The sequence below is a fragment of the Vanellus vanellus genome, assembly GCF_965231255.1.
Source record: "Vanellus vanellus genome assembly, chromosome: 18".
In the NCBI taxonomy this organism is placed as follows: domain Eukaryota; kingdom Metazoa; phylum Chordata; class Aves; order Charadriiformes; family Charadriidae; genus Vanellus; species Vanellus vanellus.
This window is the reverse complement of record NC_138923.1, coordinates 1868683-1895759: the sequence shown is the minus strand read 5'-3', so window position 1 is coordinate 1895759 and position 27077 is coordinate 1868683. Positions and strand designations below refer to the sequence as shown.

Here is a 27077-nt window from a genome sequence, read left to right as displayed (position 1 = left end):
AGGAAAGAGGCAGGGACGCCACGCGGGGGCGGAGCTATGCGGGCACGTCGGGTGGGGCGGGGCTTGTGCGAGGGGCGGGGTTTGCAGCGCGGGGTTGCTGGGGTAGAGGAGCGCTCTCGTGGCGGTCGCGTGGTGAGTGACGTGCCGGGGTCGGGGTGGCCTCGCGCCCCGCTGCTCCCCCCCCCCCATTCCCGATTCCCTGAGGGGTCCCGCTGCCCCCGGGCGCCATCGGCGGGCTGCGGGGCCGCGGGCCGGGCGTGAGGCGGCGGGGGGGCGGCCTGTCAGCGGCGGGGGCACGGCGGAGGGGGCTGAGGGGGCGGGCAGCCCCGGGCCGGCCCGTGGCCTAGGGGAGCGGCGGGCCGCGGCCTCCCTGGGGCTTGTGCGGGGTGGGGGTCGGCCTAGCGAGCCCAGCGGGTCCCGGTGGAGCTGCCGGCCTGGCTTGGCGAGCGGGAGCGTGTTTGTGGCCAAGGTGACAGCGCTGAGCCGCCATGCGCCGCCCTTGCTGGGACTGCGCCGTCCTGCCCCGGCGCCCGGGGGAAGCCGTGACCCCTGCGGCAGTCGGTGTCCGGCCGGTCTCTGGGGGTAGGGGGGGGTTGGCCAGAAGGGGGGTTCGTTGCTCCGCTTGTGTGGCTTTTGGCAGCGACCCTGCGGATTTGGGGTGCGGGAAGGTGAGGGACACACGGGCGCTGTTACACTCCAGGTTTGGTTCTCATACTCTTAACTCACCCAGAGGCGACAACCGCTGTGTAATAGGCTTTCTCCTGAGCATTCGGAATAGTTCCTTGGCTTTAAAAACATCTGAGCTGGCCCTCGTGAAGCAGTTTTCCACCTTTGCCTCGTAGCTTTAGAAATATGCCTCGTTTGTTGGGTTTTTTCCCCACTTGAAAAGCTCTCCGGGTGCTTTGTGAGACTCGCTGCCTTGTCTTTAAATTCAGCACTTCAGAACCTGATGATGTTGAAATGCGGCAAAACCAAATGCAGGGGAGAGCTAAACGGCAGTAAGGGTTGAATAATTTCCTGGTTTTATATATTCTCTGGCACTGATTATAAATTTGTAATAATAGTTATTTTTAGGATGTTTGAGTCTGAGCGTGAAGTTGCCAGGTCAGTTGTAGCGCTGCGTTTGCAGTAATTTGGGGTTTTTATTGCAATGAGAATACAGCATGGTTGGGATAACAGTGATTTCAATTCTAAAGGGAAAAGACATGGGGAAGCATTAAGTAGCTTTTTAATTGCAGAATGTGTGATTATTTTAGAATGAAACCTGCTAAGGGTCAAAAGTCTTGATTCTGTTTAAACAAAACCCACAAAAACGCACACACACACAAGAGTTATATTTGATGTAAATTCCTAATGGGAGCAGACTGTTCCTGTCCTGCTATGGCAGGTGGACATGAACTTCAAATAGGGGAAGTGGTTCCTGTGTTCCTTAGATGAAGAGAGTGTTTGTTGCTTTGCCTCTTTCTGTATTTCTATCAAGTTAGCGCTCAAGATACATTTTTCAAACACTGAAGACCTATGTGGCGAAGTCCTCGTGTTGCACTGGAATTTAGGTTTTTTAGGTACCGGTAATGTTACGTCTGTTCCCATTTTTTTTTTTTTTTTAATAAAGTTTAACTTGTACTGTTGGAAGCAGAAACACAACAGTTCTGGTACAATCAAGGATTCCTGTCCTGTGAACAACCTCTTAGCAGAGAACCTGGTGTGCTTTCCCACACTGGGATTCAGCACTGGCAAGTTAGTGAAGTGGGTAGGTAGCTGGTAGGAGCCTGTACTGCAGCAGTACAGCAAGCATCATATCTCAGCCCTCTCTTAGCCACTTCTCTTTTTTTTTTTTTTTTTTTATTTTTTATTTAAGCATTGTTCATCGCCCTCTTCTGCATTTGAGTTTGTAGTGGGCTTTTGAGTCCACATGAGTTCATAGTTGTAGACCAATTTTTCCTGTTTGTGCTCAAATCCCAAGCTTCAGAATGCTTATGGGATTTTGTGCAAACCTGGATTAAAATCTCTTCACAAGTATTTATTAAATTTACTTTTAATCTGTTTGATCTTAACTTGCCTCTGCTTGAGCCTGAGGTAAATAAAGCTTTTGCAGTATTTTTCATGAGTAACAATATGTGATCTTACAGGGTAAGTTAGCGTTCAATTTAATGGTCCCAATTCATATAATTTATGATGTAATATTTCCTGAGGCTTTCATCAAGCTTTGGATTATGCATTACTTTTTTCCCCATCCTTCATTAAAAAAGGGGGCACTGAAAATGATGTGTAAATATTGCTATTTAAATGCATGTTGGCTTCATAACTGTGGATGTGTTGGTGACTGTGACTGCCCTGCTGCACAATACAAAATTAAAGTAATGCTTTTTGCTATAAGCACAAAAAATTTTGCGGTAGGCAGGTGTTTTTTTCTTCTGCTCCCTCTCTCCCCCCTCCAAATAAAAGGAAAAAAAAAAAAAAGGATTGAAAAGAATAAAACTAGCAGGAGTTGCAGGCTCTCACACAACTTTGTGTTGAGAACTGAGAAATTTTCTATGGCCGTTTTCTACTGAGATTGTGCTGCATGTTGGGAGTTACAGATAATTATTTTAATTTCATATCAGATCTCTAATCTAGAGCAGCTTTTTAACTAGGCTGAGAATTAGAATAATTTCTACCAGTAGAGAGGAGGAATTCAATAAGCTTTCCAAGTCACTTTTGCATGTTTGCTTTTTTGTTTTAAAGGTATAGTCCCTGCCACGTACTCTGACTTGCAGTGATGCAAGGACAAGAAGATTTGTGTTTTCTTTTCATTTTTCCCTTTTTAGAAAAGCGGTTTGGGAGGATTCTTCTCTCACTTACCCCATTACAGTGTAACTTCAAGTTTTGGATTAGTGAAACACTCTATCCACGAACAAAAGCTGAGTGCTTGAGGAGGGAAGGTGTTGAGAATACTGATCTTTAACAGTCTTCCAGTACAAATAGATGAGAAGATCTACTGTGTTCACGTGGGGCGTTTTGAGTCAGAGCCCTAAGGAGCTTCCTTTCAGCTGTCTTGTTTTCCGGTCAGACATAAGGTCAGAGAGAAGACAGCACTTTTTGTTCTTTGAACTAAAATGTAATATTTTCTCCTTTCCTTTTTGGTTTCTTTATTTGCTATCAAGACCCCTCTACCCAACAGGAAAATCCTGCCTCTGCAAACCTACCTTCTCCAGACTTGACTGAAGGTCACCCTGAAAGTTAGCAGTAATCTGCATCAGAATTTTGTGAAGTTAAGCTGAAGCAGACTGCCAGCGTGAACTCCTCCAAAATCCTGCCAGGAAATCACTGGAAGTCTTGGCAGTTTTTTCTTAGGGAAGGATGAAAAAGACTCAATCTAGTTTACGTTGCATTTCTCTGGAAAATCCAATCTTAGTTAATCTACCCCATTGCCTTTTGTTTCAATCTAATTTTCTGGAAATGTTCCCAATCAAGTCCCAGGGGACTCAAGACCAATGATTTTTTCATTAACCTTTTTTTCAACTGAAAGCTGGAATCTGCTAATACAGAGAATAATGGGACTAGTTATTGTAAACAAATTAAACTCCTATTTTGCTGCACTACAAATTAACTTTATAAAGCCTTTCATTTGTTGGTCCTGAAATTAGACTTTTCTGGTTTAGAAGCCAATCTAGAAGCAGGAGGCTGTAGTGAAATACCTCCTTTTTTGTCCTCCATCTCTGTTTTACAATCTTTAATGTGATCTTCCCAACGTAGCTTTCACATGTCATTTCTTCCCTCTGTCTCACCAGTTCGTATCTGCAAGGGCCCTGTTGATATCCGGTGGCGCTTGAACAACTGTGATTGCCAGCTAGAACAAGTGCTTGTGTGGAAAGCAATTTAAAATTTTCTTTTTGCTCTTTCACTCTGCACATGTATAATATTAGAAAATCCCATAGTCATTGTTGTACCACAGATGTGAATGTCATTTATAATCTATTTAAAATTTGTACATGCATATAATCTGCTCACTCTAATGTTTATCTAAATTAATATAGCAGACCATCGTATCTCTTGATCACGGGCCAAAATGTTGTAAGTGATAGAGCATCTTCTGTTCTCACTGGGTGTTCAGCACATCCTGATACCAAGCCTGAGAAGCTGGGAGAAAACTAGGAAAGGAATACAGCTGTTCTGCTGTGAAACTAACAGCAAGTGCACCAAGTTCTCTCCTGGGACTTTGTGAGTGCTACTTCACTTTAACCAAGCCTTCTTTTCCCACACATGATCATTAGTTATCAAGGATTCAAATCTCATTCCTCTGATGAAGGTACATAAACTTGGAATATGAGCTTTGTGATATATTTACCTGATCTTTTGGCTAACCTGGGTAAGAGAAAGCCTGACAGTCTTGGCTTTTTTTTTCTCTTTTAAACACTTAATGCGTCTCTTTTTGAGGGAAGGGGTGTATGCGGTACACATACCTTCAGGCTTTTTTCACATGAGAGATAATTTAGTTGGACTTGGATTTGTAGGATTAAAAAGTACTTTCAGGCCACCTCCAAGATGCAGTGCACCTCTTGAGCTTACAAGCTAATGCTTGCTAGCTAGCCAGCTAGCCTGCTCCTCTGTGAGCTTGGAAAAGCAGCTATTTGAAAGGTATATGGCTTCAGCCTCCTTAGCGAGGTGCTCATCCCTGTCGCCCAACCTGCTCCTTGTCTGATTTCTTTCAAATGGTGAATGTACTCTGTCTGTATGGGAGAACTGGAGCAGCTGAGTGCCGTCTTGGTGTGGGCTGCGTGCCTGGCCACTGTGCAGCTCAACAGTTCCCTGCGGCTCCTGGCTGGGTTTCTCCATATTGTGTCTGGACAGAGGCTGCACCGAGAGCCAGGGATCTGATTAATCAGTTACTGCCTCAGTTAACTTTTCCTGCTCTGAAAGGCATTGTACTCAAGAGACTTGACAACGTATTGTCGCAGCTTGACTGCACTTTCGAGCTTGTATCCTTTACTTGGGAAAGAAAAAACACTAACAAACGTGGAGCAGACTCAAAGCCACTGCTCCCAGCAGGCAGGCGATCCCAGTTCATTCTCCTCCAGCCCTCGGGAAGTGACCACAGCGACTGCTGTCAGTGTAGCGCTCCGTGGGAGGGCAGCGAGATACCATGCGCATTTCCGATATGGTAAGTCAACCCTTGTACATCAAAGTGATAAGGGAAGTAGAAGCGCAAGCTCCTGAGGAGCACGCCCCGACTTGGAATACTGTGGAAATGAAATGCAGCCCACGGTGTTGGTCTGGTTTTCTCAGTTGCCTCTTTTATGGTTCCTGTGTTTGTCTGAGCTCCTGGTCTAATGGATTTGACAAGAGACTGAGTCATGATTTCTGGGTTCTCTGCCAGGAGAGTGTTATAGAAATCAAGTTACCATTGGCTTTGGTGCCCTTCATTAATTTGGGATAAGAAATTATCTCACAAGGATGTACTGAACCTTAATGTTTAAGGTGATGTCAGGTGAGACTGACGTATGCTGGAGGAATATGTTACAGGTACTGTCAAATTGAAGCCTAAAGAATTTAAAAGAAAGAGCTGGAAGTTTTACAGCTGCTCTCATGTTCCTGCTACAGGTTTGGTTGTACTTGTAAAGCCATTTCTGTGCTGCTCTCTTCATACAAGGCATAAACACAGAGTAGCGTCTATAAGATATTGTGCTATATGGATAGTAAAGCCTAATATACTTTATTCGGACTGTTGCTTCTTTGGTAAGACATAATAGTTTAAAAAAACTTTTGGCAGCAGCATGACTTTCCTTAATTTGCTGAATTCCTGAAGTAAAACCCTCCAGTATGTCACGATAATAGGATCATGTGCACTGTTTGCGAATTGATTCCTTTTTGTGCGACTCTTGCTTTTGATCTTGCTTGAAACCACTGCCCCTACAATAAGGGAACTTGTATTGCAGAGCATAGTACAGCTATAGTTCTTGCGCTTTTTCTCCTCTGTCACATTTCTTCTTCCGTAGCAATTGCTGTCACCACCTTCCTGGTTGGAGGTCAGAGAGCCAGCTACCCTGACAGGTCTTGTATACACTGTTGAAGAATTTCGGCACGATTTATGAGATATCTGCTTTTTTATTTTTAACTACTCCCCCAAGTTCCTAAAAACTGGCCTATAGCTTTGAAAACATCGCATTTTTACATTATGGGGTAGATACTAAAGGAAGCTAAACTTGCTTTATTATAATATCCAAAAGCAATGAAAACACTCATTTCTCTGACAGAGACAATGTTTGAAATGCGTTTTGTGTAATGTGTTTGAAAGTCATCTCTGCAACACGTTTAATCTGGTCAGGGAGTTCTAAAATCTCTTTGCTTTTTTGCAAAGATCTCGTGAGGATGGGCTCAGGAGTTACTTTCACTATCACGGAGAGCTTTATAAGAGCATCCCAGTCCTTGGTCTGGTCCTAACATATTGGCTTATGCCTTCAGTGGGCTGCATAGTCTGAGCAGTAAATATTTATCTTGGGTCATATGAAATCTTTGGCTCTAACAATAGGGATTGTCAATATTTTGTGAGGGATGGTTTCACCCTGAGTAGAATGTAGCAGAAATCCTTCCTGCTTCAGCCCTTACCCCAGGTGTTGCACAGCTAGGAGAAGCTGAATATAAATATTTCCCACTGACCATATTGCAAGTAATGGGTCTGGTTTGAAATATTCTGCAGGTTGGGCAATAAATAGGCTTAAAGCGGAGTAAAAGTGATCATAGCTAAATCCAAGTAGTAGTTAATGATTAGCCTTTGATATAGATAATGATATGCATTCTGCTTGTCAGCATTATCCGAAAGTTTAGAAACTTTGATCTGTCTCAGACTTGCTGTCTGTTTGGAGAAGACTGCTCTCCTGGAGGCAGTAGATGGAAAACCTGTCTCTGGAATAGTAAGTACTCAGCTTTTTTTAGCTCTGAATCATTTCTGCTTTGGATTAATAGCTCTGTGGCAGTCCAAGGGTTTGGAAGTTAGATGAAAAAGGCAGCGTTCAAGGCTTTTTCCCAGAGTAGTTTATCGTCACTTATAACTAAAATAAAAAATTTGTTGATCACTATTTGTTCTAGCTTTCCATGCCCTAGAGGTAGTCCTGTCAGAAGAGTGTCATGAGGCCAAGCCTCTTCCAAAGGCAAGTTCCTTCCCAGAGAATGGCTTGATTTGGCTGCCCTTTCCCTCTTGAAATCGCAGGAGGTATTCTACCTTGCTGACTTGACAAAGAGTGAAGGTGGGATTGTATTTTTGCATTTCCAAAGGTGAAAATGTAGAGGTGCTCTGTTCTATGGACTAGGGCTATGAATTTGTTCTCCGAATTCTTAGAAGTATTTGCATTACAACCTGGAAGCTATTTATATGTCACATGCTCCATCCTTTTGCTGTTATCCAAGATTGTGGAGCAAGAGTAGGAAAGTGCCTCTGGTGATGTATATTTGGTCTTACCCATCTGCCAAAACAGAGATTGACTTCCTGGGGCTTAATTAAGAACAGAGTGGAATGGATTTTGCTGATGATGACCGATGTTCTACCTTGCATTTTGCTTAGAAACGGCTTCAGGCTTCTCAAAACAACCGGTGTTTTGAACAACTGAAGCACAAAAGAATTTGATTCTTGGCTGTGGTAGAACAAGCTTTTGTTTTGAGGGAGAGTCATAGATGGTGATGCAAAGTGAAATGAACGCGCGTTCATTTCTCCTCTGCAAGCAGCGAAAATGGAAGTATTTTTCTAAAAGTCAGTCTTGCGAACTATGAGGTCTTTAGTGAAAAGCCTATATTTAAAAGGTGACGCTGACATGCCAGAGTAGGACTTGGAAGCCTCAGTGTATTCCCGTAGGAGCTGACATCAACAACGCGTGGCTGTTGCGGCAATGTCTGGCACAGGTTGGAACGTGACAGCTCCGGGGAAGGTGAGTGGTTGAGTGGCTACCTTACAATGCTACGTCTGCACATGGACACGTCTGCACATTGACAGGCATCTAAGGAGTAACTGTAGACAAACAACTACTTAAATATGAAAAGAAAGGAGTGAAGCGTGCTCCTGGGATTGTTATTCAAGGAGGCTTTCACATGTGGTGGAAGCTAATGCACCAGAAGTTGTTTCTCTGTGATGAGTGTATGGCAGTACTGGAGAAGGAAAAATGTATGTGAATTACTTAAACCAGTATGTCTCATATCATATGTGTGGAATGGATTCCTAAAATTTGATTAATAAGGAGTTCTGGAGGGTGGTTTTCTTCTTGTCCAGATTCTTAAAACATACCTGAAAGCCAATTCAGAACTTGTACAAATGTTGCCTTTTCCAGGCTAAGTCTGGTTATGATGTTGAAAAACAGCCAGAGGGGAAAAATGAGCTTATTTTCTGGTGTGCAGGTTTGTGTCAATGGCTAGGTTGTTATCAGCTGGTCCATTAACTTGAAGCTGTCTTTGTTACCAGTGCATTGCAGTGCCTCGGGCATTGCCCGAGCTCACTGGAGGGAAGATTTATCTGCCCAGCAATGGGCAGGATGTTCAAGAACAGGAGCTTTTTAGTTCAACTACAGGATCTGTGTCTGGGTCCATAAATGATGGCCTTGCTCTCCAGAGCATGCAGCAGCTCCTCACCCTCTGCAAGAGCTGATAAGTCCTTGACGTGTACAGGTTATCAAACTACAAGGTGCAGTCATCATGCTCAGGGGTAATAGGGTGCTGACTGGGCAACCTGCTCCAGCTCAGCCTGCTTGAGCGAGGAAGCTGGACTGGATGATCTCAGGAGGTCTCCTAAACCTCCTGGTGGCTCTGTGTGTGGTTCTGTGACACAAAATCTTAACCACAAGTCCTCCTGTGGTGACATCTGGAACAAGGGCAAGTAGGGTAAGATCTGGGAATCTTCTGTGAGTCTTCTGAATCATCTGTGTTGATGGACTTTACACTCCCTTTTATGAGGCCTGTAATAAACCAATGCCATCCGTTTTATTACCCTCAGCATTAGTTTTATCTACATGAGACGAAGGTATTTATGATGTTACTAGATAGCATCTGTAATCTTGCACCTGTATTAAAGGGCAGGGAATGCACTTCTAGGGCAATTGAGTACTATTGCATTTTTGCAGCTGAAGAAACTTTTGCCTACTTACTTGGGAATGCACTTGCTGACTCCTGGTTTCATTTTGTGTCTCCTGAGATTATTTTACGGTCTTACGGGGCCTAAAGCTAGAAGGCACCATTTAAAATAAATTTGGTGAGAGGTGTTTATCCCATTTAGCCTGGTGTGTGTCCTTCCCGCTTCATCAAACCACGTAGCAATGGTTTATTAGATATTAACTTGCAACTAGTACCTTGTCTCGCATCCTGACATAGCTACCATTCCTTATAGATTGAATACTTCTGCGTGTGGCCACTGAATGGTCACAGACAATAATACAACTCTTCACCCTCTGGGCAGAGACACCCTTTTTGTGTGAGGCAGGCTAGCTTCTTTTCGTACTTACCAATGCTGCGGGTGATGTGAACCTGCAGGAATCTGGTTGCTGAATTAGTGAGCGTGATGGAGAATCTTGTGCGCAGAAGGTGTTTTTTTATCTTGATTTTAAGATTTCAGCTTTCCTTTAAAAAAAAAAAAAGTCTGTCATAGGTAGAAGAATGCGTGCTAGAAGCTGTTTGTGCTTCGGGCATATGAAATAGGAAGAGAAATACTTCACTAGGCCTGAGTTTTCTAAGGAAGCAGAAGTTGTCTCATATGTCTTGCAAGATACCCTTCCAAATATTAATATTTTTTTTCAGATTAAAAAGTTCTTGAAGATTATTGCAAGTCTCAGGACTCTGTCCCACTTGTTCCTCAGCATATGGTGAGGCAGCAGATCTCTCGGGTCACTGTTCCAGTGCTCGCTTGTGTAATGTTTCAGCAGAAACCGCTGCCGAGCATAAGGAAGTATATTTATTCAAAAAAGTTGCGTAATCTTGGAAAATACGGGTCACATAGCACTTCTTTTCTGTCTCCTCTTCCCTGCTGATGTTCTGTTTCTTTCCGCTGGTAAGAAGGAGGGTTAGACAGCTTTCTTCAGCTGAGAAATGAGCGCTAAATGTTTTTTAGCGAAAGGGTCCTCATGTGATTTCTGACCGAAGGTTGCACGGTAAGTAGACTGCACTCAGCTCTTATGGCATCCCAACAAGGGCTGTTAAGCTACTGGGATTTAAGCCATTCTGCCTTATCTCTGCTTAAACACAGCATGGTCCCTGGAGGGAAGGGGGGGCCTTCAGGTTCCTCCTCCCTGGATGTTGAATACTGGGTATTCTGTGAGATGGGTACGTATTACTGTGTTACTGTTCCATCCCCTTGATGATGTGAGGAGGAGAGATGAAGCTATGATAAAGTGGCCTGCCAGACTGCGGTCCTGGGGTAATTGCTTCAGAAGTCTTTGACGGGCACAGGGCGTGCTGAAGAGGTTCTTCTGTAGATGCCTTCTGGGAATTGCCTTTGAACTTGTTAGTACTAGCTCTGAATCCATGCTGGCGTTGGCTATAAGGAATTTTGGTGTCTGACATGCTTTCATAGGAGCCCTTTAGCCTGGATGGTACTGTAGCATCCTCTGTCAGTTTTGGCATCTCTAATGCCATTCTTTTCAGATGGGTGCTTGAGTCAGCTTTTGTATGGCATTTTCTCTATTTTGGGGGCTGTGGGACTCCATTCACTCCTCAGGTCTTGCATATTCTGAGGTGCCTCAATTCTGCTGCTCTCCAGAAACATCTGTGCTCTTGGGTGTCAGAAGGGGGGGTCGACTGCCTCATGCGGCTAGACACAAAGGAGAGCAATAAAGAGTGCAGAGCAAATACAGGATCCGGAAGGCTAGCGGTGGCAGAAATAGAGAAACGAAAACAGGGAGGGGGGGGAAATACTGCACCTGTATGGAACTGGGGAAATTGTGCTCGCGATGGGCTTGAGCATGGCAAGTTGCTTCTTCCGAGCGCACAAGTCACAGCCCTGCTGTGGAGTGGATCTGCTCTGACTTTGGCACCTGATACGACACTTGTATATCTTCGTTTTCTGTGCCCAGCGAGAAGAGCTGGCTGGAGGTAGGTGCTGTTCTGTTGGAGCTGGAGCAGTAATGTGAAAAAGGGGAAAGTTTTGGGACGCTCGGAGATGAACAGGCAAACTTTGAACTATTGAAGAGATCCTAATCACCTTAGTTGACATGTCTGTTCCTGGCCACCTGCTTCTGGTCAGTGGGTGGGCGGCTCAGGGCCAAGCGAGCTCTGCTTTGTTCCCTGAACTGCACTTTTGATTTGCACCGCTTATAATAGTCCCTCCGTCTGGGGCTGTCAAAGAAGGCCAAGGGTGGAATGTGCTCAGATCCTTTGATCCCCCACTGGGGACTTCAGGTTAATTTGGGCTCACTCAGGTTGAATGGGCTTGTGTTTTATCAGGATGGTAGCAGGTTATTGCTGGTGTAGTAGAATGCTTCAGTTCACGTCTTTTCTGACATCTGTTTCTCCAAAACTTGTTTGCTATATCCTGCCTGGCTGCCCTTCGCGTGGATGAGCCACGCATGCACATTTCACCAACTGTTCTCAGGCTCGTGACAGCTTTCAGCATCTGTCCATCACGCAAAAATACCTCCCTTGAGCCACCCTTCTGGGACAGCACTCAGCAATGTCTGCAAGACAGACGAGCACTAGGCTGCACTTTGCAAGCCTGTACCCTGTGGTGTTCGCAGGAGCTGCCAGATCCAATTCCAGTGTCATTCCCAGTATCACACCCTTCCTGCCGTTTTGCATTTGTCAGGGCAAAGACTGTGTTGTGTTGGCAACGGCATCAAAATGATCTAGTCAGATGTACCCGCGGCTACATTATGAGCCCAAAAGCCTATTGCGCACCTTCAAAAACCTTTTCTCTTTTAGCACTGTATAGGGGATGGTAAGAAGCAGCTTATTGCTGCTGTGCTGAAGAGATGGTGTTACTGTCTCATGTCCTGCTGAGAATGGGGCAGCCTGGAGAGCATGTGTAGGTGGTGACCCCAAGATTTGGCCCAACAATTGGAGGCATGGATTGGTCTCTTAAGATTGCAGTTCTTTCAAAGGAAAGCTTAATGTTCACTAGTCTGTGTGGGAACGTGTCAAGGATTCTCCTGGAGGTGAGTGGAGTTTCTACTGATTCCTGTGCTGATGTAGTCCCTCCCCTGCTTTGCCGACCTAGAATTTGTGAGAAAAAGAGACAAACCAAGGAGTGACAGCATTGGTTCTGTCACCTCTTGCTAAAGGTTGATGTTGTCATCGTGGAAGTAATCTTACTTGCCCTACTGAGGCAAGGCTGGAGAGGTGGCCAGCACAAGCAGAGGAGCTGTTGTAAAATAGAATAGGATGGAATAGAATGGGATAGGATAGTTAAGTTGGAAGGAACCTACAACAATCATCTAGTCTAACTGCCAGCTTGTAGCTTGGTGGAGTTTGGGACCCTTTGAAACAGTAGAGGATCACTCATGGATCTCAATGCAAAGCCTTGTGTGTGTTCCAGGTGCTTGAACCAGGGCTGTAAGTGTCAGATGTCTCTAGCAGAAATGAGGTTACAGCAAAGAAAACGTTGGCGAGGACTCCTCAGTTTTGCCATGCTTCTCAGGAGTATCTTTCATTTATTGCTCTTCCATCTCCTTTAGTTTCAGTATGGCTGAGCAAAAAGCTTGCCTGGAGAGGAGTCTGTTTGTTGCTCAGCCTACCTAACTCACCATTATTTTCTCCATCTGTACACATCTCTTGACAGCATTTCTCAGCCTTTCCTCCCATGTTATCAGTCTTACAGTCCTAGGTTTTCTGCTCTGCAGGATTGTTTTCTGCTGCCTTTCATTGGGCTCATTAGTAATGGCATGGGCTAGCATGATGCTCCGCTTCATGAAGTTCAGTGCATTGTCCTGTAAAGAACAGTCTGTCCTTAGTTTTTGATTTTTTTTTCCTCTTGTTCAAAGATTTAGAGATTTCCTGAGGAGTCTGCAGAAGCTGGAAGATTAGGAATGACCGTCCCCTTCTAGGGAAGCAGATCAAGCAGGGTCTCTAACAGAAGGTGACCAGACAAGTTTGCTATGAAAATAAACTCCATCAAAGGGACGTGATTGTAGCCATGCTGAGAGGAAGAGCTCTGGCCCCTCCTCTGGTAATGGGGATTGTGTTGAGTGAATGTGACCAGCTTTGCCTTAGCTGTATAGCTGAGTGTTGCTTTGGTTCAAAGCAAAGGACAGGAGCTTAAGGGTTGAACCAGTGCATATACTTCATCGACTTCTTTTAATCTTCATTTTAATTAAAAGTTGATTAATGTATATAACTGTGCTGAGCTGCCAAATAAAGTTGTGCAACTCCAGGAGGCCTGTGTGAGCCAGTATCTCAACTGGAATCCATAGTCTGAAATTGGACCACTTTTTTTTTCTTTTTTTTCTTTTGCTGTGTCCGTGAGTGCGATGCAATAGTTACATGAGGAGGGTGCAGCCTGTCTGTTGCAGACAGAGCAGCCCTATAATGAGAGGGACAAATGTGATTTGCCACAAGTGTGGAATGTGGGAAAGAAACACAAGGATTTGGTAAGAATAAAATAAGGAAATGGTGGCAGCCAGGAACCCTGAAGGATAGAGGTTTGCAGCTCAGATAAGTGTGAGAAAACAGCAAAATGACTCCACTTGGCAGAGCTCTGTTTTGATCTTTGCAAAGACCCGCAGACCCCCCATGAGTTCCCCCAGGCACTGAGGAAGGGGCATGTGCTCAGTGTGATTATTGGCCCCAACCGTGTGATCTGGCTGGCTTAATCCTTCACCCCCAAACCTCCCTGCGTGGGTGGCATTTGCTCCACTCTCTCCTCATATCTTGCCTCTAGGGTTTGTCAGAGTCACATTAAGAAAGGGTCTATCTCAGCCTGTGTGAATACCGTCAGTCGTGGGCATGGCTCATGAGCAACGGAGCATTTTTGATACGACATGTTCTCTACCATCCCGATCACCATCTGCAGCTGTGCTGTAATGGTTCCAGCCTGGGATCTTTGATGGAGGTGGTGACAGAGGATCAGTTCTCGTGTGTCGCTTTCTCCCTGATGAAAACTTAACAGCCTTGTAGGTTATTTTTAAAAGCCCATTCTTCTACTTGTATTGTGCATGATGGCTGCTGAAGAGCTGGTCTCTACACGCTACCAGCTTGGCTGTGTCTCCATTCTAATGTCCCTGCTGACTGCTTCCATCTCTGCATGTCACAGTCTGCCCAGACATCATCCCCTTTCGAACCTGAACACAAGATGCTGTCTGTAGCCCTGCTTAGCTCTTTTTGCCCATCATTCTCCGCTGCCTGCACTCCACCCTCTGGCTTCTCAAGCTGGACATCCTCCAGAGTACCGGTCATCCTCCAAAAGCTTCTGAAACCCATCTGTATAAATAGCTCAGCTGTATTCCTTCCGCTTACAGGTAGAGAGGAAGAATGTGCCCACTGTCACACCATGTGTGTTTTTCTGCTTGGCTTGGCTGATGTGGCTTGAATCAATTTGCAAGCTTCTCTGGTCATGGACAAAACCCAGGAAATACAAACTAATGCAGCCCAACAACCTAACCCTCAAAATGTATTGGAGCTCCTCTCCGGGGCCGTTTCCGTCTCTTTCTTGCTCTTTATTTGAAGCCCTTCTAGTGTGTCGAGGTTTTAGAAAGCCTTAAGCTTCTGGTAAAGGCTTTTGGTTGGAACACTAAGGTGGTGACGCAGTACTAGGCCAAGCCGCACAGTTCTGCTGTAACCTTGCAAACATGCTTTTAGTTCTTAATATAGCATTAAGAGCTCCTTCTTCAGGAGTTGCGGGAGGGGAAAACAGAGGTGTGCAATTAAGAGGTGCGCTGGGTCAAACCCAGCTGTGTACTAGGTCCTGGGCACGGCACGGTACCTCCTTGTGTGTCTTGAGTCCCAGCTTGGGGTTGCTGAAGCCGCTTGGGAGAGCTCCCAGGTGAGTTTTGGCCTCGGAGAACACAGATTGTATCTGTAAAACACATTATATTACATTACTGAAGAATGATCTGTTTGTTCCCTGTATCCTTAAAGTGTGTCTATGTAGCGTGACACAGGAGGGCTCTGGCTGCTGTTGCTGGGTACTCCTACGGTGTGAACAGGTAGAATTGGTCTCTGCCTCAGCTGTGCCTTTAAGCAGCTCTGGAGCTGGGATCCTGGAGGAGTCACGGCAAGTCCACCCACTTGGAAAAGAAGCAGTTAAAGTTGTCGAGTTTGCCAGGAAATTGAATAAACTAGAAGCAGTACTTAAGTCTCGGACCATTCAGTGGAGACCGCAGTTAGAGCCGGTGAACAGTGCTGTAGTGTGTGCGGACTCCCTGCTTCCCCTCCCACCTCCATTTACAGAACTTTAAAAAAAAAAAAAAAGGGATTGGGCTTGAGACCACAAGCTCAGAGCCAGTGGAGCTCAAATAGTCTGCCAGCTGGACTGCTGTAAGTAGAGCACTGATAACTTTTGGTTGCCTTTTCCATTACTCCTGTGTTTTCTATGTAGCATTCCTTTGTGTCATGCAGGACTGAGATGTACGTGACGTGCAAGCAAGAGATCTTTGCCTTTCCGACTTGCTATTTTTAATCTTTTTCCCTTGGATTTCTCTCGGGAGCTTTCATTTTAATTCTCAGTAAATCTTACCAGATCTTTTTCGCTTCTTGTTCAGAAGAAGAGAGGGACCCCCTGTCCCTCTTCATGCTACCAAAAGCGTTGGTGGAGAGACCCCGGGGAAGAGTCACCCCAGCTGTGCTAGACAGCAGTCTGGAGGCTCTGTGCAGGAGCCAACCCCGTCGGCATGGCTGGCGTGCATGCTGCCGCCGTGCGCTGGGCCACAGCAGCAAGCACCGTCTCTGTTGAACAAGTAACTTGTGTAGAGGAGGCTGAAGAGGTGTTTTTTAAGGCTCTGGTCCTTTTGGGCAGAGACGGGGGAATTATTTTTATTTCTTGCTTTTTCAGAACTGGCATGAAAGATGAGGCACCGTTTTGAAGGGAAGTTTGCTGCTGTAATGAGCATTGATTTAAGGCTCCGTTGTTAATCCTGTTAGACTTCTGACTTGGAAAGGGGCTTCATTCCTTTTGACGGTGACTTTAAGGAAGCTCTGTTTGCACACCGTGTTTCAGACCAAGCTGATTTGTAAAGTACTTTCTGGGAGCTTGGCAGATGCTTCCCATAGTCTGTCCTGTTTCTGCATGTCCTGTGTTTCTGTTTTAAGAGGTGTATCTCCCTTGGGTGTCTTGAAGGCTGTTTGCCACACGAAAAACTCTGTGATTTACTGTGGAGTGTCAGGATTCTGGATTAACTGTTTCCAGGGCAGAAGCAATAGACTGGGAAACTGTTGCAGAGGGTATGTATAATGGCAGTAGTCTTATGGCTGAGACCTGCTTGAGAAGATGGCTTTGTGTTTGGCATCTCACCAGGTTCAGCTCGTTCACCCGCCGTTTCTGGCTTGCACTGGCATAAGATACCTGTCTTCCCTCTCCTTCTCTGTGCCCTGGCGTTGGGAACGTGGCTGCCTTGTATGTGTGAGATGAGGCAGCACTGGTTAAATGTTGGTAGAGGGTGAAGGTAAGTTCTAAGGCTGAACTTGAGCAAACGGTTTGTTGTTGTCAGTTCCTGCTGCTGGCTGCACATCTCTCTGAACCAGCTTGGTTTGCTGAGCTGCCGAGGCGGCATTGCGGCAGAGGGATAGAAACCTCTATCTGAACAGAACCTGCCTATGTGCTGAGGTCGGTCCTGCTCCAAGATAATGGTTTAAAGAAAGAGAAATCCTGTGTGTTGCTCTTGAGTCTTGCTGTTTCCTCAAGAATTTGAGAGGTTGTGAAATGGAGGCTGTGGTTCCTCGGACCCGGGATGATGGGCACCTAGAGGGAAAGAAACGGGCCCTGGAGAGAATTTCCTCATTCCTCTTTCCTGTCCTACCCTGTTTGTTTTCTTGTGCGGTAGGCTACTGCAGAGTACAAAAAAAACCCCTTGTGCGCATGCGTCCCTCGTTGCTGTAGCAGTGCGGCATCGAGGCAGGTGCACCATGAGGTCTGTGCCCTTCAGGTGTGCAAATGCTTTAAAATACCTGAGCCTGCCGCAGCCACCATTCGCTCCAGCTCGCCCTCCGGGGTGTGCTTAGGAATCCGCTCCAACACCTCTCTTTCTCTCTGTGCAAACATGTGGAGCAGGCAGCAGTCAGCAGACCAAGTCACCCATTCAGACAAAAATACCTGCTGCTGACGTCCTGGGTTTGTACAAGACTAAACCTATTTAAAGAATTTGTGATAATAGAAACCTCTGTGTGTGTATTTTTTCCTCCAGGTATGGAGTCAGACTTGTTAAGGACAGCACCCTTCTTTTTGTGATACACACAGCCCCATGTCAGTCGGCTTGTCTCTTAAGAGTCGGCGAAAGCAAAACAGAGATTTGCAGCTTGAAATATTACACAGCCATTAACCTGTTGCTGCTGCTGCCCTGGATACTGTTTTTTACCCCGAAGCACAGGTTGAGACCTCCTAAGTTGTAACTCAGAGACTGATTGTACTGGGGTGTTCCACTGGAAGTGATTATTTTTAAAACAGAAATTTATCCACGTGGTGGTTACCTTTAGTAACACAAAAAACAGGTGAAGTGGCTCACTCTAGGTTATTTCCTCTTACCCTACTTAATATCCCATCCCTTTCAGGATCTCATAAAATGTCTTTCAGTGTTGGGTAACTGCAGCAGGGGGTTGATCTAGTGTTGGAGCAGGAGTACAGCAGAGTGGGAAGCAGCTACACAGGTGAGCGGCAGGCACGCGCTTTGTACCCTGTACCGAGCCCCTGCCCGTCCACGTGCAGCCACTTGTGAATGCTTGACCTTGTTCTTTGTTAATACACTGGAAATACCAACAGAACACGTCCCCCGTTTCTCCCTTTTTGAAGACCAGTGATGGTAAATTAGCGAAAAGTTGGACGCAACCCAACCATGGAGGGAGTCTTTAACCTGGTAAGCAGCCAGGGCTTCTGTGGAGTGTGTTGGAACCTGCAGAGTTTGGCGGGAGCATGAAATCCTAAAATGCATAAATGCGTGAATTGGACAGTAGTCACTAGCGGGAATGTTGCTTCCAAAGCAAAAGCAATGTGTCAGTCAACTTAAAGAAGACAAGGGAGGAGACAAGACTTTGGCTGGGGGAGAGGAGAGGTTCTTACCTTACTTCTTTCCTCTTGCGGCACTCTTACCTTTGATGCCGTGGTGTAAAGCACTTTGGCTGTTCTTCTTCCTTCCCTGCTGCAAAAGATGATTTGAAGCTTGTGTGTCTTGGCAGAGGATTCCATTCCCAAGTGTTTGTGTTTTGGGACTTCAGTTGTAGCCCTCAAACATTATATCTCTGGAACAGTATAATCTTCAAAGCTATGCTATATGAAAATCACACCATTTGTTCTGCAGGTATCCTTTGGTAATGCTTTTCTGTTTCAAGTGAGCTGCTTCTTGCATTAGCCTTTCTCTTTTTTTTTCTTCCCCCTGAACATTTTTCTGAGCTGTTTTTCTGGTCTTAATACTTAAGCACAAATAGGTAGCGGAGTGAGCTAAAAAATATTAGCAGAAATATGGACAGGGAATACATTCTGCTTTTAGCCACTACCATTAGATTATATTACAAGTTAACTTTCCAGGGGAGTTGTTGCGAAGTTGTCTCATGCAGTAAGAGATCAGCTACAAATTTCATCTGCACAGGGGTGCGGGAAATACCTGAGCTGTGTATTGCTGGTGTAGCTTATGCCAGTTGTCTTGGGTGCATACAGGTGCTTACTTGCATTATTTAATTTCAGTGTTTGCAAGATGTATTAATTCATTCTCTTGAGTTCTTCCCCAGGGCTGCTTAGTTTTCATATCTTCCCCAAATCTTAAATTTCTCTCATTGCTCTTTTTAATTTAACTCCAAAGCCTTTTGAGATCACCCCCTGTCACTGATGCTCTGTGAGGCTGCACTGGCAGTCCTGTCAGGGCCACCGGTGATTCCTGCACAGCTGTGTCATGGGGTCACTGTCACAAACTGAACCAGCTCCACCATCAGCTAGCTACCATTTGGGGTTTTGTTTGCTAGTGCTGCTTTCAGTTAAGAAAGGTCTTTTAGAGTTTCATTTCTGATTTCCAATCTAAATATACTTACACCTATCTCTTCAAACACTGTATTGTCTTTTAGTTTAAAAAGCTCTTTTTTCCCAGTTGTAAACACTTCTGATGATTTATCTTGAAGGAAGTATGTCTCCTCTCATTTTTTTAAATTTTAAATTGGTTAAGTGTCTGTTTTATATTTCCCTTTGTTTTACTTGAGCACTGGACTAGACTGGGAGGGTACACAGTATTCCAGACAGGGTCTAGTACAGCAGTGTCGCTACTTACTCATCTTTAGTGGTATCTCACCGGGGCTGTGCTCGGGTTGCCTTTGCCCGGCTCTGTCACGCTGACAGATACTGTCATTTCAGAATGGACTGGTATTCCCAGGTTGTTTTCTCTCCTGTTGCTGTTTCCACCTGGTGACCTTTCATTTCGCACCAGAAATTGTGCCTGGTTCCATCCCAAGTCGTGCTGGGGTGCAGAGTGCAGAAGCCATGGCCGCATCTAACCACGAGGTGTATTTTTATTTTTAACATAGCGTGTCCAGACATACCTGATGTGCAGTAACCAGATTAGAGATTTGGACTGGCAGCATTTTGAGTGTTTCTCTCATTGTGTGTAATGTGATTAGAGGGGAGATGTGACAATGTAAAGCTCATGGAAATGAAATTGGGTTGCCTGTGGCTATTGCAGACCTTTGCCTGGTAATAGGTCTTGTACCACCTAACATAATTTCTTTGTTAAACATGTTCCCAATAAAATGCATAAGTGTCAATTAAGAGAAATATTGTAATCTGATCCTTTAGTATATGCAATTTAAAATGGGGATTGAGATAATTTTGCCTCTTGCATGACTGCAATTGAGGAGAGACTTGGGTTTTTTCCTCTTACAGATAAGAAATGTTCCTTTATGCTGAGCACTTGTTCCCATGTGCCACTTCAATCAGATTAGGCTGCCTTTCTGGCAAGAATGTTTAGGATGGTACAGGAAATACGATGGTGTAAAGCTCAGAGGGACACACCTCCTTTAAATTGTACCGCTGGCTTTGCTGTGTGTTCTCTGTAGTCAGTGCAGGACCATGAGGATGCTCCAGAAGTTTATTCAGAGGCAGTAGTTCTCAGTGACTTAGGGGATTTTCTCTTGCAGTAGCAGCAGAGAGACCAGATTCCGTTTAGAAAAGTGCTTCTTATTACTTTTTTGTTTTGTTTTTCAGAGTCCCACTTTTCTACGTGCCTTTATGAATATTTCTGCAGTAAAGATATCTCACGATCACCACATGAATAGCTCCATGTTGCCAACCATGCACCCTCCTGAACATCAACACTCAACGGCAGCCCCAGGACATGGTCATGGATCTGACATGATGATGATGGTAAGTGGAAAAGTCATAATTAACCAGAGAGCTTTTCCTTATGTGTGGTTCAGAGTGACTTGTCATCTTAAAGACTAGGCTCTTGAGAATCAGAAATTAAACTTAGCTTTGGAAGGCGCAAATCAGTCCAGTTAAAACACAGGCCCCACTGTGGCTCTTCTGGGATGAAGAAGTGGCATGAGGTGATATGCAACAGGACATGTATTTCAGAGCTGGACATCCCTTGGCAAAATGGTCTTTTCTTGCAAAAACCTTTCTAGCACTGAGCCTGGTGTCTGCTCTCTAGCCAGCTAAAGGCAGAAATGCAAAGTAAGCATTTACCTGCAAGAAATGGAGGTGGATGGAGTTCTCCATGGCTTTTAGTGTTAGCAAAAGCCTTAACTAGCTCTGAGAGGATTGCATGCTATTATGATGGGTTGTGCTGACCTGCAGGTGACCAACCTTTGTGCCCTTTTCCTCTTGAACATTAAGTACGGACTTGGTTTGGGGAGTAAAGTGCTACCAGGGCTCTTTGCCACGTTGGCATTAAGGCTGTGTTGGTCCTCAATCCTGCTGCTCTAGCTAACTTTGATTTAAACCAGTTCAGACTTGTGCATGCTGGCATCACTGAAGCTTTGCAGAGATCCCGGCCAGAGTTTCCATGGAGATGACCGTAGGATCTGTGTCTGTGTGTAGCCAGTTCTAGAGACTTTTTCAGCTTTTTCTTCCTTTTTCTAAATGCTTTTGGAGTGGGTTTCAGATTATTAAAACATGGATAGTTACAGGACCCTGCCGTACCCCGCAACTGAAAACTGTGATTAATTGCATGAGATTTTGAATTAACATTGCATGTAAAACTGTCAGGGAAGGAAGTAAATAGGTACTAATCTTAGATAATAGACTGAACACATTTTAATGTAAGCATATTCCCATTCCTCACTTGCACCAAATAACAGGCTCTGTTTCAGCTGTGGTTTATGGAACTGGGCTGTAACACTCTTTGGTTTGTGCGGTTATTGTTTGAAATGTAAAAATGTTAAATTCATTAAAGAAATGGAAATACTCTCTAAAAGATGGTTTATAGTAATTTCTGCTCTGGGTATAATTAATGTCTGCTGATTCTTATGGATGCTGAAATAAATCATAAATCTGACCTTCAGCAAATAACCTTAATTAAGCTGTGAAGGGAGTTCAAAGAGGAGTTCCTCTAGCTTAGTGAGCACTTTACATGTGAAAAGACTGCATGCAGCTGTGGTGAAGACGTGCTAAACTGCAATGTATTTACCCGGATGGGAAGATTATATGAACTCCAGCTGGCCAGGGGATTACTGATGTCTCCCCTTCCCACAGCATTCACTATGCAGGTTCAGGACCCCTTATTTTCACCCAGGGGAAGCCGTGGTCCTGCTTTATATATAAAATACTCCTTGTTGCACCTGTATCTAGGCCTCTATTTCCCATAGGATTTTAGGAGGTTCTGTAGGGAGACAATAGTCTGCTGGCACAGTGCAGGATGGGACCAGAGGATTCAACTATACAAGCCCTTATCCGTATGAGCTCATATGAGGTCAAAGTGGGGAGAAGAAACTGCCCTGTACCCCAGCTCGTGTGTGGTCATACGGACCCAAGGATGAGCTCCATAGAGACATCCCCAATCCCTGACTACTTCTGATGCTGAGGAGAAAAGGAGCTCCAAAAGCAAGGAGAAGGCACTTTTCTGTAGCAGGTACTGTGAAGGACAATGTCTTCTGCCCGCAGGCACTACCTAAGAGAGCTGTCCACTACAACTGAAACCTGAAAGCATCTTTAGCCATGTCTTGCTTGTGTGTGTTACACTAGATTTACTGAAGAGTTTTTTCGAGTCTGTCTGCTGGCCAACTGAAATGATCTAAGTTCTTGTTATAATACAAAAACCTTTGCTAAATCTTGTTGTGAATCCCATCTCAGGATGAGCTATTCAGGCTCATCTTGATGTTCTTTATGTTTTGGGCAGGCAATGACTTTCCAGTTCAGCTATGAGAATGTGCCATTGCTGTTTTCAGGACTTATAATCAATACTCCTGGAGGTTAGTAAAACTGTCTTGTCCAGTCCAAACAAAAAGTTTGCAATTGATTAATGTTTCAGGAATTGCCTTGCTATTTATGCCAGAAATATGCAGGCCACACTGCCTTGAGTCTGTTTTAAATGGCGTCTGTGTGGTGAAAGAAAATGGGAGATGTTTGTATAGTTCGAGAATTTGATGGGTCTTATTAGCAAAAGTGATTGCTCGTTCACTTCATGACTGAAATCCCAATTAGTGCATGGATGAAATTCACATTTGACATCTGTAGCTGACATGTGCACAGTGCGCAGCCGTAGCCTGTGCAGTGCGACACGGTTGTTGAATCAGTGTCTCTTCTGACATGTTTTGAAGCAAACATCCTTTGTTGCACAGATACAATACTGTTTCCTCTTTTGTCAGAAATGGCTGGTGCTTTTGTGGCTGTCTTCTTCCTGGCCATGTTTTACGAAGGCCTTAAGATTGCCCGAGAGTGTCTGCTCCGTAAATCCCAAGTCAGCATTCGCTACAACTCCATGCCAGTGCCAGGTCCCAACGGCACTATCTTGATGGAGACACACAAAACTGTTGGGTAAGAATTTCCCTTCATTCTAAGACAAATTTCTTCAGCAGCTGACAAAGGGGAAAACTGGGACAGAAAAAAACTTTATGCAGCCAGTATTACTCTCTGCAAAGTATATTGGCTCCAGATTGGGACACTGCTTGACACTGGAGGACACTGTGCTTGAGTCACTTGGCCACCCTTTAGGATGGGGGACAAAACGAGGAAAGCAGCATGGAGTCAGATAAGCTTGGTTTTTTTCCAGGGCAGTAATGAACACATCTGGGGAGTTCCCAGGAGCAGAATTTGGGTGTTATAGCCAGCGACCCTGACAGAAAGTATTTGGGATCCTTCTGTTGACTGCTAGTCAAAGCCTCTACTCAGAAAAGAAGCCATTCTGCTTATTGAATGTGGGGGTAAAATAAGCTTGTAGAAGTCTGTTTCTCAGCTAGAAGTTTCGTCCTCCCAGCCATGCTTGCTTTGTTACCAGCCAGCTCTGTGGAGAAAAGCAGTTACAAGTGACAGATGCATACAGAATTCTATGTCCAGCCTGCTTTGTTATCTTCTCTGCTATTTCATCCCCCCCTTGGCATCCTGTCAGCCTAAGAGCCAAGTTTTCTCTTTGGGGATGTGCATTTTCCCGTCTGTGTCTCATGGATGCTGACTGTTCTTTGGGTTTTGCGTTCTCAGGCAGCAGATGCTGAGCTTCCCTCACCTCCTGCAGACTGTACTGCACATCATTCAAGTCGTGGTCAGTTACTTCCTCATGCTGATCTTCATGACGTACAACGGATACCTCTGCATAGCTGTGGCGGCAGGGGCAGGGACGGGCTATTTCTTCTTCAGCTGGAAAAAGGCAGTTGTTGTGGATATCACGGAGCACTGCCATTAACACTGGGTGCTGCCCAGAAGCCTCTCCACCCCACTGCTCTCTTGAAATGCAGCCATCAGGAGGACTGGATCATTCCTAAGCTGAAAGAGAATCAATGTAAAGAAAATCAACGAGTTCACCACAAGTTGCTAGCTGGGGTGTAGGGATGTGAGGAGCTGGGGTATGCTGCTCCCCCTTGCTGCAGGCTGGCGGCAGGGTTGACTCTTGAGGGTCCCATGGTAGCCATTCTTGGCTAGGATTTGCTTTATTCTTAGATTATGCTGTGATTGAAATTAGTTGGCTGACAGAAATGTAGAAATTATTCTTAAAAAAAAAAAACAAACAAAAAACAAACCAACAAACACAACATTTTATTTTAAAATTGTAAATGCTCATATATGAGGGTTTTATGAACAGTAGGTAAAGATCAAAGTTGCCAATGGAGCCTACGTGTGTGAACAGCTACTTTAATTTTACTTTTTTTCAATATGTACATAATGCCAGGGGAAGAGATCCATCTGGCATTGTGGCTTTTGGGGCCAATGATGCCTTCTGTTGCAGAAGGACTCAGCCTCTGAGGAAGACTTGGTGCTGCACATCAGACATGCTCAGGTGTGTCCTGGTAAGGGAGTACTTTGACATAAATATGTGACCCATGTGCTTCAGGGGGTCCAGATGAGTCTGTCCTCCAAGCCCATCAGCCTGTGATGAGTGTTGTTAATCTTCTGATGTATCCAGCAGATTTACTCGGCTTCAAGTGGTAACATTTGGGTTTGGCTGCTTTCACTTCCCAATCATGGAAATATACGGAGTAGACACAGGACAACAATTGCGTATTCACAGGACAAAAAGATTTTCAATAAACCATTGAACCCACATTTACTTCATGTTGAATTGCACCTGGATGAATCTAGAGCTAGACTTCTGGTTTACTAAAACTAGTTCTGTAAATTGAGGCAAGAGCTAAATAATGATTTCATGACACAAAACGTTAAAATGTCTGAAGAGGTCACTGCTTGATTGAGATGAAGGAAATAAAACAACCGTGGTCCTGTAAAGGAGAGATTTGGAGAAGAGAAGAAAGAAAAGATAGGACTACAGCAGCCTTGGGTCCCTTCTCAGGTGAAATTTGGAGTACCTTGGGCTGATTAAAAAGTATTCCTGACCCAGATGATTTCTCTTTGTGTTCATAATCATGCCGTGACCTTGCTAGCTTGGAGGTGCAAGAGTTATCAGTGCTAGTGGTGGACAAGTGTTGTAGCACAGTAAAGAACTTCCGATTCAGTGTTGTGAACTCTACATATCTCACAGGCAAGACAGGCTGTGACACAGGCAAAACCAGCTTCCTGCATGCGTCATGCCCAGAACACACTTTGGGTTTTCTAGGGAGCAGTTTTGGTTTAGCACTTTGTTATTCAACTGCTGCTTGTTCTAGGGGATGCTGTGCAGAGTATGGTGCAAAGCTGGAGTCTTCATTCTGCCCAGGATACCCAATTTGTGCTAGTAACTGGCTGAAAGGGAAGACGGTGGGAGTTTCAGAAGGGCACTGAAAAACAGGCGCCACATTCAGACTGGGAATGATGTCTGGGATGTGCCATGAGAACAGGGAATCCTTTTAAGATGAAAGTATCTGGGCACATGCGGTAGCAGTTTTTTTTTCTCTGGAGGTGCTGCTAGCCACACTGTTAGCAGTACTGTTAGCAGTAGCTGGGGAAGGAAAACCAATCTTTGTGAAGAAGAATTACGTTTCTTTAGCCCATAAGCTTTACAGAGCGAAGCCCACCCCTGTTGTATGTGGGTTCTTCGCTGTTCTGATGCTACTACATCAGTGCAGAGCCCACCCTCGCCCCACAGCCCTCTTTGAAAGGCAGCAGGAAGTCTCTTACTGCTGCTACCGGGATCTTGAATTGCACCACCTAGAGTCAGCTGTCCTGGGTTGATGCCAGCTATTTATTTAGACATCTTGTTTTCTTTGGGCAGTACAAATACAGAATAAAAGAACATGAGTTAAAAGCAGGCCTAGGTTTCTAAACAGCTGCTTTCTGTAGCAAATTTGCATCCGTGTGAAAGAGCCAAAGTTATTTTCATGGAAAAATTTTAGCCACCTCCTGATGAGACGTAGGAAAAGCTTTTCCCCAGTCTGGTCTTTGAAGGGAGTTATGTCTGTAACAGGCTGCAGAAAGACATACTGGTGCTCTCTTTCTGCAACTGTCATTAAGGTAAAAATCTTCTGTGCCCTCGAAGCAATCGTGCCTCTATGTGAGAGCAGAAACAGACCCTTCCGATCCCTGCAGGAGAGCTGTAAGGAAATTGTAGCACTTGTCAGAGAAATTTGAAGCAGTGAAGTGCTGGAGATGGTTGTTTGTGTTTTGAAAGTTTTACGCTGTGGGGGCCTGATCCCTGAAGGAGTTCACCAACACCGCTCTGATTGGTTTCTTCTGAACGAGTTGGAGTTGTTGCCATTACAGGGATGTCTGATTATAGTCACAAGTGGCTTTGTCTGATGACACTAGTTACTTCATGTACCTCTTGCTGTGTCTTTCTCTAAAATAGAAGCTCTGCTTGGCCTGATCTTCTTGCTGTCACCTTTTAGCTCCTTTTCCTTGTATTCGAGTGACCAGACTTGAATTCTCAGACTAGTGATCAGAGAGGGATGGCTTGGAGATTAGGCAACGGCTGTGGCTTTTACAGTATAAATTCAGTTCTCTTGTTAGCTTTTCTGCCTCATTCAATGTGTAGCATCTGTGCCCTTGAAATTGTTTACCCCCCCACGAAGGATGAGTACCTCTGTCTTCAAAGAGTCATCTCCTGCCCACCCACACACAGGAGAGGGCACACAGCTTTCTCCAGTGTGCAGAGGGGGAAGTGACTGACCTAGCAGTGGTCACTTGGGGGGCAAGAACCTGCGCAGAAGTCTCCCAGGTGTCTAGGAAGCCTTCGAGCAGCCTGCAAGAAGGATGGTTTGAGCATTGGGCAGTACCTGAGTTAGAAATGGGAGCCCAGGCTGGGCTTTGGGGAGCAGTGCATGAGGGAAGGCCTGCAGGGAAAGTGATGAAGGAGAGAAGGTGGAGGGCTGTGTCCTCTGCTTCAGAGCTTGCCGATGCAGCGAGGCACAACTGAGAAAGGGGTGCTTCCAGACCATGTCTCCCTACCATCTTTGGCCAAGCTTTATCTTGGTTCAGTGTTGACAATCCAGAG

General features: G+C 45.1%; 1 protein-coding gene across 1 annotated transcript; it reads left to right on the top strand.

The window, feature by feature from the left end:
* The first annotated feature begins 101 nt into the window (after positions 1 to 101).
* Positions 102 to 25102, top strand: SLC31A1 (solute carrier family 31 member 1). The gene is made up of 5 exons (XM_082492668.1): positions 102 to 132; positions 20270 to 20428; positions 22401 to 22473; positions 22870 to 23038; positions 23699 to 25102. Exons 2-5 carry the CDS (start codon positions 20294 to 20296, stop codon positions 23898 to 23900), a joined length of 579 nt encoding a protein of 192 aa, XP_082348794.1. The 5' UTR covers positions 102 to 132; positions 20270 to 20293; the 3' UTR covers positions 23901 to 25102.
* Positions 25103 to 27077: the final 1975 nt, after the last annotated feature.